The 15,305-nt window shown below is 35.4% G+C and overlaps 1 protein-coding gene across 2 annotated transcripts; it reads left to right on the top strand.

Annotated features, from left to right (window-relative positions):
* Positions 1–258: 258 nt before the first annotated feature.
* Positions 259–15,072, top strand: LOC104889074 (inositol 1,3,4-trisphosphate 5/6-kinase 4). 2 transcript variants are annotated; one of them, XM_010674216.4, is made up of 12 exons: positions 259–547; positions 1,929–1,964; positions 3,173–3,371; positions 3,797–3,894; positions 4,261–4,329; positions 7,569–7,765; positions 10,502–10,655; positions 11,037–11,150; positions 12,576–12,638; positions 13,827–13,972; positions 14,067–14,196; positions 14,714–15,072. In XM_010674216.4, exons 1-12 carry the CDS (start codon positions 410–412, stop codon positions 14,846–14,848), a joined length of 1,479 nt encoding a protein of 492 aa, XP_010672518.2. In that variant the 5' UTR covers positions 259–409; the 3' UTR covers positions 14,849–15,072. The 2 variants fall into 2 exon arrangements, with proteins under 2 accessions (XP_010672518.2, XP_019104197.2); XM_019248652.3 differs by having other exon boundaries at positions 1,929–1,968.
* The last annotated feature ends 233 nt before the right edge of the window (positions 15,073–15,305 follow it).

Genomic DNA, 15,305 nt, shown 5'->3' with positions numbered 1-15,305 from the left:
AAAAAAGAAAAAAAAAAGAGTAGAGTGAGATTAATGAAGAAATGGGTATTTACTGAGGGGGTGGGTATGGGTATTTATATCATTTCATTTATTCTTTTTACCTATTTAAGGTATTTTTCATTTAAATTGAAACGATAAAAAAAAAAAGAAACCGTTTCATTTAACTTTCTAGTCATGGATAGGATTCACATACTTCTATACTATTCCCCTCAAAAAAAAAAAACATACTGCTATACTATGGAGTATGGACTCATTAACTTTCTAGTCATGGTACTAAAACATAAAAAAGCTAGCTTTTAAAATCAGCAAAATTCGGAGAGGATATCCCATATAAAGAAAGAAAGAAACTCCCTAATTTTCCCTTGTAAATTCGTTTTATTTGCAGACAAGAGGTAGAAGAGAGAAGAGAATGGGTGGTGTAGTAGGAGGAGTGATATTGGACGGTTCAGTTCTCCTTGCCGATGACTCCGATGTGAATGGTGCTCCCACTTTCCGCGCAGGTGCTGATTTCCTCTTTCGTGCCCTTCAATTTTCCCAACTCCACAAGGTTTTCCTTTTTCTCTCTCTTTCTCTCTCATCAATTTCATCCTTTTTTTTTGCTGGGATTGTTTTCTTTGTCAAATCATGCATGCATGTGCAATAAAGAGTTGTTCTTTGTGATATTGGTTTTTGGGCATATATTTCTCTTCCTTTTATAAGTTTTGGTTGTGAAATTAATTGATTTTGACTAAGTTTAGTTCATTTCTTGCTTAATTAATTGCATGCAATTGTATTTGATCATGGCATATGTATAAGTTTTTGTTGTCATTTAATTTATGTGGTTTATTAATTTGATTTGTTTTTATTTTATTGGAGGTGGGTATGGCCTTTTATTTCTCCTCCATTTATGAGTTTAGGCAATGTAGTTAATTGAATTTGAGTAAGTTTAGTTCATTTCTTGCTTAATCAATTGCATGCAGTTGTGATTGATCATGTCATTTGTGTAAGTTTTTGTTATTTAATTTATATACTTTATTAATTTGAATTCTTTTTATTTTGTTGAAAGTGGGTATGATTTATTTCGTGGATCAAGGTGTAAATATGGGTACTCCTTTGTCCATCTTTTATTGATTGATTAATTTATATATGTATGTTTGGGGGAAAGACGGGGGAGGTAATTGGGTTATCAAAGGTTTGACAACTCACTAATAGTTTACTAGCGTCGTGCAATGACCCATAGGGTACGAGGTAGTGGATTAAATACTTCCTCCGTTTCATATTACTTGCTACACTTCTCAATTCACGGACTCCTAGGCAATTTTTGGAGATTTTTGGAGATTTTTGGAGAAGAGATAGGTATAGAGTAAAAAGAAAAAGAACCCATGTGAGAGGAGAAAGATAGAGAGAGTTTATTGCCCAAAAAGGAAGTGTAGCAAGTAATGTGAAACTTCCCACAATGGAAAGTGTAGCGAATATTATAAAACGGAGGAAGTACAAAGCTACAAAAAATGGAAGACATTCTGTGAATTATCTGTGGTAATGAAAGCAATTTCATTTTTGTTTTTGTGACCATATAGAGGAGCGGATATAGTGAACTTACACATTTGCTTGTAGAGATGCATTATTTTGGAAACCTGAGTACTAGATGCTAGACGGTCCCTTGCAATTCGTGTTAAATTATTACTTAAAACCAAATGTATAAGCATGGTTTTAGGTTTAGATTATGCCTTTTGAGGGAATAGCTTATTTGATGAATACTGCCAAAGAGCTATCTGAATTTTAATAGCCAGTTTCTTAGAAACCAAGAGAGTTGTGACAAGAATGTAGGAGTGAAATGACTTGCATTTTGCATATATTATTTTGTTTCAGACAATTAATTTGGTTTGTGTGCTTTTTTTTTTTTTTGTGGTCCTTGTTTATGTAGACCGTAAGATTATTTGTTTTTGCAGGGAATTCTTCTTGGAGAGGATCTTTCAGCTGACAAGGTCTGTACGTCCTCTGAACTGTTTTCTAGAATTTTAATATTTGGATGGGTACCGTTGAGGGCTTAAGACAATCAGCCCTCTAAAGTGGCCAGTTTGTTAGTTGCAGCCCTTTTATTTCAATCTATTCAATTGGAGCCTCAAATAAACCAAACACTTTTAAGTTGTAGCCAAAATGTGTGAAGATAGGTTGGATTTTGGCTGCAAGTTAAAAGTGTTTGGATTATTTGGGGCTGCAATTGAATAGATTGAAATGAAAGGGCTGCAGTTAACAAAGTAGCCACTTCAAAGGGTTGCATTTGGCAAAAAAAATTATTGTTAACTTAAAAAATTATTCAATAAATACTTGAATTTTCACCAACCTGCACTGTGGTCACTTCATACAGGTGAAAGATAAGCACTGCAGTGAGTTGTTTTTTCTGGAAAGAGATGTAACCTTCTTACATTTACAGGTCTTTTGAGCAATATGTGAGGTGTAATATGAACTGTTGTCATTTTAATCTCATACGGAAGGGACATGTATATTTTTTGTTCGACAAAGGCATTGTGAAAAAGAGATCGAATATCATTGATAGCCTGGAATTAAAATTTGATCCTTTTAACTCTTGTTCAACTCTATAACTCCCAAAACATAAAAGTTGCTCTACAATGTCCTTTTAACACTAATACTCCCTCCGTTTTTTTTTAGATGTAACATATTGACTTTGGGCACTATTCATCCAATACATTTTGACCACTAATTGTTATTTATACATAAGAAAAAATATAGTCATGTGGGATCTTGTTTGATTCGTCACGGTATACACTTTCCAAATATATATTTTATATAATTTTCACTTTTATACAATTGGAGATATTATCGGTCAAAGTTGTGCCTCGACAAATGTGAAAAGTCCAATGTTACATCTAAAAAAAAACGGAGGGAGTAGTATTTTGAAACATGATTTGTTTATTTGTTTTGTTTCATTAGAAGAAGATTTCAAATGTGATTTGCAGAATGCAATCCTTGGGAATGACCCTCTTTCCTTGACACTTATCTTATGATACTGTTTGCTCTTCCTTTTTTATGCGTGAAGGTTTTCTGCTTTCCAGCAGTTGTATGATTATGGTTCTTTGTAGTTTATGTTTATCTTTGACGTAAACTTCTGAGGTGCCCATATCTGACCATATAGTTCTGCATTTACAAATCTTTGGTTATCTTTGTCGTGCAGGTCAATATTCTGAAAAAGATCTCCGAAGTGTATTCATTCACTTGTTTTAGATTCAGTTTTTCTACTGTTGAGGTGGTTATGGATGAAATTGCAGTAGCTTGGGAGGATGTTGGGAAAAAGACACTGTTTGTACTTCCCAGTCACAAGATGGATTGTTGTCATAAACTATGTGACCATGGGTGTTTGCTAAGTATTCTTGGTGAGCACTCTCTACAGTTCAAAGGGTATTATAATAATTATACTGCAGAAATTTCTAGGGAATAAGAGAGAATTCTGCCATACAAAAATTGGTTCTTGTTTGCAAACAAGCATACTCTTAAGTAGCTAATGTATGTGCTGGACCTATTTGAAAATATGGAGCATCATTTAGTTTCCTAACTTCTGAAAGGTGGCTTTTTTATGAGATAGCAGCTTCTGTATAATAGATAGCTACTCTTTGCATGTCTGATATATATTTTTACTTGTTGCACAATGATCTTCTGCGTTTTCTTTGTGACATGTAACATTACAGCTGTGAATATTGATTGTTCTTGTTCTTTTACCTCCTTTCATGAAATAATTTAGATGGGTGGTGAGCCTTGATTAATGATGATTGTGTCACAATGCGTTCAATTTTTCGTGTAGATCTTGATAATGGCGGAGATACAATCAAGCATCCAAGTGTTCATCATATTAAGAAATTGGAACAGCTGCCTTTGAGTTTGTGCCTCTTGAATAAAAAGGTTCGGAAAATATTGTTGCGTGTGCTATCATTAATCTCTTTCCAATATTTTATTGAATAATGTTTAGTGGTACATATGTGTGTTATCAAATTATCAAATTACTCGCTAAGCTCACAAGCATTGGAGTCTACACTTTACAGTGAAATTAAAAAGAAGGTCTAATTTAGCTTCCTGCACTCTCTTAATTTCGTGATCAGCTTGCAGTTTGGTGTCAGAGATATGCAAAGAGGCATTACTCTATTGTAGTTATCTTTGCTAGAAAATTGGGAATGCTTATTGTATTCTGTTGATTTTCTTATTTATTTAAGGCTTGGGGGGGGGGGGGGGGATGATTCACAATGCTCATCAGTTTGATTTTGTGAACAGGTAGCTTCCAGCGAGGTCGTGACTGTCGGCTACAGTATGAAGCCCTCTCGGCAAGCAGATTTTGCTAAGGTTAGCTGTTTACCATTTGGAGCTAGTGCTATTCAGTTACCTCGGATAAGGAGCATAATATTTCTATTTTTAAGAATGTATTAATTTGTTTCTGAATGTAGTAATGAAAGAGACCTTAGTCTGTACCCTACTGTACAAGTTGCCTGTGTAGTGACTAGAAAATTTGTCCTTAATCGTTGCTCCAAAGAAAAGTGCCCACTAAAGAGGAGATCTTTATATGAAAACCCCTAATATTTTGGAGAACAATTTCATATTGCAGAGATGAACCTTAATTTCCATCTAATTGAAGCAAAATCTAGTTGCTCTTCTTTGTTCTCTTGTATGTTTTGATGACGAAGGATAGTCAAAACTCAAAAGTCCCTAGGGCAGCAATGCTAAAAAATGTTGATGGGCATTGTGAGGAAGAGTGTATATTTGTTATTGGCATTTATTAGAATTAAATGTTTGTGAAACACTGATGAAGCACACGTCATTTGCTGGAAAAACTGAAATGTTTTAGACTAATTCCCGCTGAAGGAACTTTTTAGCAGAGCAATAATAATATAATAAAGAGACCTTTCCTTATGATTTTTTCTTTTGTGTCTTCTTTTGTGGTGGTGGTGGGGGGAGGGGAGGTAACTACGTGGGTGATGAACTTGCAAATAGCATATATATGTATATGCAATCAACATCTTGACTTTGAGTGACCCATACCCAAGGCTTGCATGTATTTATCTTGTTAAAAAAATCAGAAGGAAAAGGAAGAATGAACATTTTGACACTAGATGATCCTTAACATTCACCAGCAACTTTACAATCAGTAAGGCCATCGCTACAAAATTAAGCATACTGGCTTCTTCTATATAGTTTTCTGGACGTGAGCGTGAGTGTAAAAAGTGAAATTGATAGACATTGAACTGAGATGCGTAACGGAACCGGGTGGTTTGAGGAGAGGGGAAACAAGGACTGGATTCTGCCTCAGCAACTTGGGTCGTAATCTGAAATAAATAATCTTGAATAAGCTGGATTTAAGTGTTGCCTAGGTGAGTGTATTATAGTAAAATTTGAGTAGTTGTGTCCTTTGTAGACTATCCTTTGGCAATTGGCAGTGCCCAAAGGAGGGCCCAACTGGTTGAAAAAAAGCCCAACAGCTTCTTGGTTTATCTTGCACTTGGAAGAAGTGGAATAAGGTATAATAATAATGGTAAACTTATTGTTAGTAACATAAATAATAGTAGTAAAGAAAATAGAATAAGTTTTCTTATCTTTGCACCAAAAAGATTAGGAGTAACTATTGCTATAAAGTTCTTTTTATAGTGACACATTTATTAAGATAAATTGACTAACTTATCACAAAAGAATATATACATAATCTAGTATATATTGCTACACATAACATATATTATTTGAGCGCCATCATTATTTATTTGATGTACGATTTTACTGAGTCTACACTGGATTCTGAGGATTTCTTAAAGGCTTGAACTTTTTTCCGGAATTTTTTGGTGTAAAAGGTGGCTTTTTATTCCACCATTAATTATGGAGTTGTCAAATAATTATAGATGGGAATGAAATACAATGTCTGAAGAAACTTGGACTAGATATTCATGTGTAGGGAACACTTTTTATTGCGTGTGATGGATACTGGGAACTCCAAATGTTTTGGAGGGATGCTCCAACTTTATGAGAACCAATTTGTCTAATAACATAAATCAGCTGGACGATCTACTAGCTTTGGCAGAAGTAAGATAGGATCAGAAATTGAAGAGATGTATCATTATGATGTGCTTGGGGTTATGTAGGGTCTCAAATATGCATTATGCTCCCATCTATGGTACAAATGGTTTGAGACTTATGGTATCCAGTGGGTTTTTGATTTGTCGCATTTGCCGGTTTCTTATGTAACTTTTGGTAGGAATAGTGGGAGGAAGTTTAATTGGAAATTAGCATGGTTAGCTATTGGTTAGGAGTTTGGTTTCCGCAAGTGCACAATATAGTTATAGCGACTTAGCGAGTACAAGAATGTCTGTATCAAATTCACCAGAAGAATAGAAGTTACTTACTACTAGTTAGCCTTGATTTCTAAGCATTTGAGTTATTGGCATGTACTGATAAATTTTTGCTCTAAAGTCTAAACTAATATCTAGACCAGTGCAACTATAATCAACAATGCATTGTGGTTGAATCAAGCAGTATGGAAGGCTCTAAGGTTGAGTATCGCCACTAATATGACTCAATGCAATGAATAACCTCTACCCAAATTGTCTTTGGTCACCAATTAAGTTTTTTCAAAGAAAGAATGGCTTCTCAAATGTGCTTCCATACGTATGTTCATGGAGTCCAACATAAAAAAAAAAATTGTAATCCAGCAACTTGAATGTTAAGAATTCTGAAGGTTCCCTCTTATGGTCTATATTATATATTTTTTAATGCTAATAGTAAGTTCTAAGTATAAACTCACTGTAAAAGAGGGCTTCTATATGTTTGTAATTACAAAGCAAATAGCCGGCGAGTCGCAAATAAGTTCATAATCCAGGCTCTGTGTCGTGGGACTCGTGGCATAGCATGATGGTGCCAAGCTTTTAGGAACTAGGCTTTATTTATCTTTACCCTTGTAATAGCACAACAACGGCTTTGCCAAGCTTCCAGTGGCAAGTCACCAACTTTTGACCGTGCTATATCTTCGCATGGCACTGCTTCCTCAGACTAATCTTTCCTTAGGCTCATCAGTTTTCATTGGCTTCAAAATGTGCTCGTTGCTCGACTACCTCCATAAGTAATCGGATACCTCGGTAATCACTCCACCCAATAGAGTAATATAGCCCAAAGTAAGGTAGAATCAATTTGTGAAATATGTTGTGTTGCATCTATATAGTTAGAAAGCAATGTAATTTGACCTGACAGTCCTACTAGAGGCCTAAAGTGGATTCTACTGTCTTGGAAGTTCACCTTTTCTTTGTAATGAAGTCTTAGAAAAAACAAGGATCGGGGGAAGGTGGTGTGGATATGGGATCCTATCACTGCTCCGGTTAATACTCTAGTAGGGGCGCACTAGTCACTAGATGGCTAGAGTTCTTCGTGCCCTTCTTGATCCCTAAGCTTAAGCATCGATTTGTTTTAGGAAGGTAGCGCTTTGGAATTATGGCTAGTGGTGATGTGATGACTGTTATGATTGACATGCTGTGTTTTTTGCTCGTATTTTTTCTGCAGATTATTTTCTCCACCCATACTAAGTGAAGCATGTATGTTCCATTTGGCAGAGAGGTGCATTTCCACTGTATTCAGTCCAACATGAATTGATGTTTCTGCCTCTCAGTTACGAGCTGCCCTTACCGTTGCAGCTGCAAGAGATTGATTTAATCCTTCATAAAGCTACAGATGATATTGTTTCTATTGAGTTGGACTCGTCAGTTATCCCTAAAATCATTTACACAAATGGCATGGAGGAATTGAGAAGGTACTTTTACATTTTTGGAAATTTTGACTCTTGAGTCTTTTAGATATTAAATATGATATGATGGTAAGATCAAACTTGACTCGTGCAAGTCAATATTGAGTCATTTTTGTCCTTCAGCCCCTGCATTCTTCAAATGCATGTCATCTTATTTCTTTCTTTCTTTTTCTTGTTGTTGTTGTACGGCTGAGCTCTCCGTAAAAAGAAATTGCACATATCACAAGAATTAGTTGTAGAAACTTTATAAGCTGAATTATGGTTATATATGTATCAAATTCCCTTTTTTGATGTCTCATCTAATGTCAAGCATTGTGTTTATCCCACACCACTACATCTGACCTTCTCAATATCTGCAATACTTAATAAAATTTTGCTTTTTCTTGAATGATTTTTGCTTTTTCTGAATAATTTTGCTTGATTAAAACAGCAAATAGCAAGATTAACTGATTAAGTTACAAAGAAGGAAGGGACAAGAGGGAGTGGAGAAGGTTTTGAAAGCTCTGTATTCTCTTTGAAGAAATTTCTATGGACTTTTTCATTATACATGTCTTTCCCATGGAACCTGGGAACAAGTCTAGCATAATACGTTTGAAATCACCTAATCATCATAATGAAACAATTTATTGCTGTTTTATCCCTGATGATGGGTGTTTTTATGAGACTCGGAGTGAAGTGTAGTGCTTGACAATATGAGTTTCCTGCTAGTGGGGAAATCTCAATTTATGCAGCCTATCTCTAACAACAAACCTGTAGGTTGACAAGTTTAGCTTATTACGCAGTGTTCCAAATTTCTCATTTGGTGGCTGTAGAATGAAGATTTCTTATCAAGCTTGGAGGGAAAATTCCTTGGCAAAATCTGATGTCCAAGTGAATTGATATGACATTTGAGGAGCAGATATATGAACAATGATATTCAATTGTATCTAGGATTTTTGAAATTGTTATGTAGCAGCTTGTCAAAGTTTTATTTAAAGGAATCGGAATGATCATCTGTTATGGGATTCTTTAGTGAGGTTGATGATAAAGAGCTGTTTTGCATGATGATGCTTTCGCTCAAACTTTTCATTGCATAATGATGCTTGATGATCAAAATAGCAAAGCTGGTTCCACGGGTGACATGGTATGTTAAGCAATGCAGAATAAAGTTAAAAAGTATGACTGGCTGAAACAAATGCATGAAAGCAGCATTTGTTGCTGCTGTTATCTATAAGTTGTTGACAATCCAAATCTCTGTTGGATTTTGTTGTGTTACTTATCTAATGTCTGGCACTGTGCTGATTCATTTCTATGAGAGAATAAGGCTAGAACAGTCATTTTTATCAGAATATAAGCAAGAAAAAGGAATCAGTTTCTGATTCAGTTTGTTAGAGTTAGCTCTAGACGTGACATTGTTACAATTTTATTGTAAAAAGAAAATGCTAGTACAGTTGTTTAGTTGTCTTAAGATTGTAATATTCAGATTCCAGTGAACGAGCTTGAAGTTTGATCCAGGAGTAGATGATGCTCAACTGTTAGCTCTTGCTTTGAAAGTTCCTCAATCGGAGTTGTGTTGTTTGCATGATACGTGCCTAGGGTTTGCTAGTTCAATGGTGTTAGTTTGCATGGTTACTAGTCTTGGAGAAGAAGCAATGTAAAGCATGAATGGAAGTATTCCTGGTTCTGTTAAGAATGAGAGTGGTGTGCATATTGGCATACTTAGTTGAGTTCTATTAGGACTCTTCATATCTTATTTGTTTTAGTTGTTTTGCTCACAAATTTTTTCTATTCTACTTGGAATAGGTTTTTCTTGGTTTGAGCACTTTAGGACTCTTTTATTTTTATCTTGTTATTTCTAGTTTTAGTAGGAGAATGACTTGGGGACTTGTTCTAAGCATGGTAGGAGCTCGTTTGCTTTATATAGGCTAAGTTGTAGCTATAAGTTTGTTTGATAGTTGTATGTTATTGCTTTTGTCGAGTACAGTGAGTATTCTCTTAAATCTGAAAGTGGGTGATTAATTTCTTTATGCTTTTAAACCCTTAGTTTAGACTGTAAATCTGCAAGTTTTCACCCCTAATCTTGGATTTTTTTTTTTTTACTAATCACTTTTCAAGAGTAAAACCTTGTGATAATTAATGAGCTAATGTGTATTTAATTGTTAAATCAAGTAATCAACACAAGGACCAAGAATCTTTTAACTTCAAGGCAAATCTATAAACTACTTAAAACCCGAAATTAAGAGCTGATCTTTGTTTGAAAAAGCTAATTAAGAACCAATCTTTTTTCACAAAGTTTTATGAGGGAGGAATGTTATAGTTCAAGCTCTCTAGATCTTAGATGTTGTGTTGTGAGATATTTGCTAGTGGTTTAGAATTGTTACATGGCCTTGTAATGCTTTTGTGGAACAGGCCTAATAAATATATGTTACCCTTGATTGCTACGACCAATTCCCCACTCTCCACTGAAAGAGGAACTACTTTGATATTTGCTACTCCCGTAGAGTTGGTAATTTTTATGATTTTAGCTGTTATCAGGAGATGGTTAAGTTGTTTAACAAATTATGCTTGAATGTCCTATGTTGTGAATTGTTATATGGTAGTTTTTTTTGGTAAATTTGAAGTGTAACCAACTTGAAACCTTTATGGGGCAAGGGCACTACTATATTTTTTTACTGAGGTGATTAAGATGTAATAAAATGTCTTTTTGGGTTCATGACTTCAGATGTGATGCAGCTGACAAATTTTTACCATGATGACATACAGGACCTTGGTTGATCACCCTCGCTGTTGTGTTATTGATCCATTCAACAATATTTACCCTGTTTTGGATCGGCTCAAGATCCAATATCTTCTACTTGGGTTGGAGGGTCTTAACAAGCAAGGCTACTCAAAGATTAGGGGTGCTCATTTTCTCAAGGTATTTTACTGTATACCTTTGTTCTCTAAATGATGAAGTTGACTAAGATGATGAACAATTTCAGCTATGTATTTATATTATACTTGAAAGGGAATGAACATAATTCCCTGATGTTATACCTGTAATCTGCTTGCTACTTTATGACCTTTTGTACTATCCACAGTTCTTTGATTTCATTTCTGATTAAAGAATTTATTATGGAACATATTCTCGCGAATCATCTATACTGTTCTTGGTGATCATTGTAGAATAAGCGTGCTGCATAGATCCTAATGTTTCTGAACACAAGCATGTACACATGCACAAAAAGACTCAAACGCAACTAACTTTTCCTGATAGAGTTTTTTCTTAAATACTTACTTTTTTGTGTTGAATATGCAGGTTGACTGTTATAATGATCCTAAATTGATGGAAAGGTTGATGGAGGCTAAGGTATCCCTTCCAAGCATAGTGAAACCACAAGTTGCCTGTGGTGTATCAAGTGCTCACAGCATGGTAATGTACTATATTTGTTACTCTTTATTTAGTAAGCAATGAATTCAGTGCGCTTAGGAAATCACATTAGTAGATTGGAACTTCTATCTATGGTTGAGTATAACCATGGTCTGAAATATACATCATATCCAGTCACATGCTGACAGAAGAATTGGTGTCGTCAAATGAGCAAGTGAAAAAACTTTACTGCTGCTCATTGATAACCCTGTTTGACAATTAACCAGGTATTAGGCCCGGGTTATTCCCCGGGTAAGGAAAATTTTTATTTATTAATATTACACTTTAAAATTATACTAAATATCACTTGGTCTAGTGGTTAAGACTTTAGTATATAAACTTGAAGTCATGGGATCAAACCCTATACTATGCAATTTCTAATTTTTTTTATTGTATGTGGATTACACGGAGTAAAATTCCCTTAGGAAGGGCGCCACGTGGCACCGTTCCTTGTTTAGGAATGCCTTTTAATATATTAGTATAGAAGTATAGATGGCTAGCTGCTTCAATTAGCTAACTATTGTTTGACACATCAATGCTGGTTTATTGATGAACCTATTTGAGAAAAAGTTTGATTTGTCATTACTGTCTCTCTTTAGTCACATACATTATACCTTGGTTTCATTCCAATCTTTGCTTTTGACCATTACTATTATTGCTCCTACTCTGCTGTTACTTTTTCCTGCTTTGCTTTAGTCGCTTCTGCTAATGATGAAGTTAAGGGGAGATTACGTAAGCAGAGATATAAGGGAACTTGGGCAGCACTTTTAGATGATGTAATTATGTAATGAGGCGAGGTTGAGGTCAGATTCAGTTGTGAAAGGGCTTAGTCTGTGGTTTCAGAAGATGCAGAAGAGAGTTGGTTGCACAGATGGGGTAAAGTGAAGATTGGAAGAATGGAACAAGAACGTAAATTTAGGTGGAAGAAGTTTGCTTATCACTTGATGATGGGTTGGCCGTATAGAGTGACTTGACATAAGAGAGGTGGGAGAAGAGATTGAATCTTTTTTTGGGCGGGTGGGTTAGCTAAGAACGAAAAGTGAATATCTTATCTAGTTTACTGGAAAAGTCAAATATCTGTAGAATTTGATTGCAATTTGGAAACCTTTAGTGTTAATATCGCAAGTAGTTAGGGGGTGTTTGGTTCAATATTGTGGAATGGAAAGGGAATGGAATTGTACAAGGAAAGGAATGGTAATAGTAATTGTTACTTTCATAAGGTGTTTGATTCAATCAAGTAATGGAATCACTTATTAGAAACTTGTTTTTCTTGTTGCTTGGCTAGCTATGAAATTAAGAAGTATATTTGTCTCACAACTATATGTAATACATTATACCAGTATGTAGATAAATTTTTCAGAATAGGAAGTTCTATAATGTTCTGACAGGCAACCTATGAGTGTTCTGATCTTTATGCAAATTTTACAGGCAATTGTCTTTACTTTGGAAGACTATAAGGATCTCCAGGTGCCCCTTCCAGCTATAATTCAGGTGAGCAAAAACTCAAAACGGATTGATTTTAATTCCGTCTTTCTTGCCTCTTAGTGTGCTGCAATATTTATCTTCGTGATGAAGGGTAAGGAATGGGAAGGCTCGGAGGAACTTAATACAAAAGCATCCATATGATACAAAGCGTATCACACCGGCTTTAAGGGTTTGACTGAGAAATTAGTAACTGCTCTAAATCTCCAATGAAGGAGAAACAAAACTCTGGCTCTGGATTCACTTTTGAATCTGGTTCTCTTTAGTTCTTGAAGCTAAACACAAAAGTTTAATCAAAATTGTCCAACCTTCCAAAGTGGTGAACTTATGAATATATAAATATGATAACCGAACTCCTTTTTGTATCTGCAACTTATAGGAAACTTAACTAAATAAAGAAAATAATAGCATATAGGGAACTTAACATACATGTGACCAAGTATAATTACTTTAACTTCCAAGCTAATGCCGCAGTTTTACTACTAAAGTTACAACCGAATTCCCATGAAAATGGTCAATGGAAGTGGAACCAATAGGCCCCTTAATTTCATGTTGCCTTGATATTTTTGTTGCATCTTCTGATTACAAAAGTTGAATTTGAGGTGTGCGCTCTGCCTTTCGAAAGGCTTCATTCTTTTCCTTGAAGGTTTCCCTGTGTGCTATTAGTTGCTGGCCCATTATGTTGCTGACAACATGGATTCTTCTTTTTAGCATTACTGGATCTGCTTTAAGACATGCAACAACAAATGTTTATAGGTTTCTTAATCTTTAGAACCTTTTAACTGTATAACAGAACATGGGGTTCTCATTCTCATACCTTCCATTAGAAGTTTAGAACCTTTTGAACCAAATGCCGCCTTTACTGGATGAGCGGCATTTGAAAAGCTGTCAATAATCTTTGTTTTTACATTATCTGAATTTACTACTTATTTAGATTGTGGTAGAATGATAGTGGATGCTCTTGAGAACAGTTTATTCTATTTTCAAGTGATGAGGTAGTACATATAGTTTTGTAATGGTTCTCAGGTACACGGACGTAACAAGGATCCCCTTTTTGATCTTATGAAATGAATGACTCTCGGCTTTGGCAAGAACCTAGATGTTCATAGTCATTCTTAATGATACTTGCTAGTTGCTACTTGCTAGTGCTCTTCTCTTTAAGATTTAATCTCTAGTCTGAATTTCCAAACTATGCAGGAATATGTAGATCATTCATCCACACTTTTCAAATTCTATGTCTTGGGTGAGAAAGTCTTCTATGCAGTCAAGAAATCCACTCCTAATGGAGATGTGCTGATCAAAATGTCCCAAATGAATCAATTAAAGCCTCTAGTCTTTGACAGGTACTCTTTTTGTTATTCCTTTATTCTTCCTAGCTTCAAACTTGCATGTAAATATTTGATTTTCCACCATTGACCGAGTCATTGTCTTTCACAGCTTAAAGTCCCTTCCCACTGCCGAGAAAAATCAGTTCGGAGATGAAGCTCTTGACCTCGAGCTAGTTAAAAATGCTGCAACTTGGCTAAGAAGCAAGCTTGATCTTACAATTTTTGGCTTTGATGTGGTTGTGAGTAATCAAAACATGTTTTTGTGTGCTTTCTTTGGTCATTTTTGAACTCTAGTTACTATTTTAGGAAAGCAAGGTAATGTCTGGTTGGCCCCTCTTTTGGCTAAGCCTCTCACAGTTGTCCACAGCTCAATTGGTGGAAGCAGGTTTCGTATATGAGCTATAATAGTTGCACTCGTCATTTGTCTTCTAATACTAGTGTCAATGCTCAACACTCAGTGTGTAGGTATGGAGACTATGACACTTCAGTTTGGGCCGAAAATGTGTTCTTTTCAACAATGGCCACCTAGACACGTACCCATGTCTTATTTGGTCCCAGAGTCAAGTAGCATAGTATCTGAAAAGAGGGTTAGTAAAGGGCTGGAAAACCCCTCATGTGCGCTATCGCAAGCTCGAGCTAAATTTATTTGTAATCTATATCTGTGTCACAAATAATTAATTTTTTTATGACACTTGACAATCTATCACTTGATCAATGTGTAGTTACTCCTATAACATAGTTCTCGTCTATTGACAGATTCAAGAAGGCACAAGAGACCATGTGATAGTGGACGTAAACTACTTGCCATCATTCAAAGAAGTACCGAATGATGTAGCAATTCCTGCATTTTGGGAAGCAATAAAGAACAAATTTAGGGAGAGCAAAAGATGATCCGCGCTTCATGGCAAGTTGATGCGAAAACCATGTGAATTCTGAGAGTTGTGCGCATTTGGTGTTTCGGAGGTTGGTATCCTAATGGTAGAGCGCTTGCTGAATAAATAATTTTGTAGTACCTTTATAGTTACGTGTTGCATTGAGTTCTGGATGTTAAGAATGTTTCGGATTATTTCTTCTTCTGGAATTGGTAATTTCATAAAGTGGTTCATCATTATTCATACTGTTATCATCTCCCATACCATGGTTTGTGGACTTGGTGCTAAATGTCCTACAAATGTCAAACATAGATAGATCATAGATATTCTTCTACACATCTTATAGTAGTGTGCACGTAGTAGTTCTGAATTAAAAGTGGAGTGGTATGTTTGTCTTTTTATGTGTATTAAAGGGTCGTTTTGTTCACTATTAACGGAATCAATTACCTATTCCTTTTTTTCCTGTTTGGTTCAAC

The sequence above is a fragment of the Beta vulgaris genome, chromosome 3, assembly GCF_026745355.1.
Source record: "Beta vulgaris subsp. vulgaris cultivar EL10 chromosome 3, EL10.2, whole genome shotgun sequence".
NCBI classification, from domain to species: domain Eukaryota; kingdom Viridiplantae; phylum Streptophyta; class Magnoliopsida; order Caryophyllales; family Amaranthaceae; genus Beta; species Beta vulgaris.
Note: the sequence above shows the minus strand (reverse complement) of the source record. Positions and strands in the feature narration are given on the sequence as shown.

Excerpts from the sequence above, each read along its gene's own strand:
- LOC104889074 (XM_010674216.4), top strand. The coding sequence starts at position 410 with ATGGGTGGTGTAGTAGGAGGAGTGATATTGGACGGTTCAGTTCTCCTT. Across the intron at positions 13,973-14,066 it reads AAGCCTCTAGTCTTTGACAG|CTTAAAGTCCCTTCCCACTG; the intron begins GTACTCTTTTTG and ends TGTCTTTCACAG. Across the intron at positions 14,197-14,713 it reads TTTTTGGCTTTGATGTGGTT|ATTCAAGAAGGCACAAGAGA; the intron begins GTGAGTAATCAA and ends GTCTATTGACAG.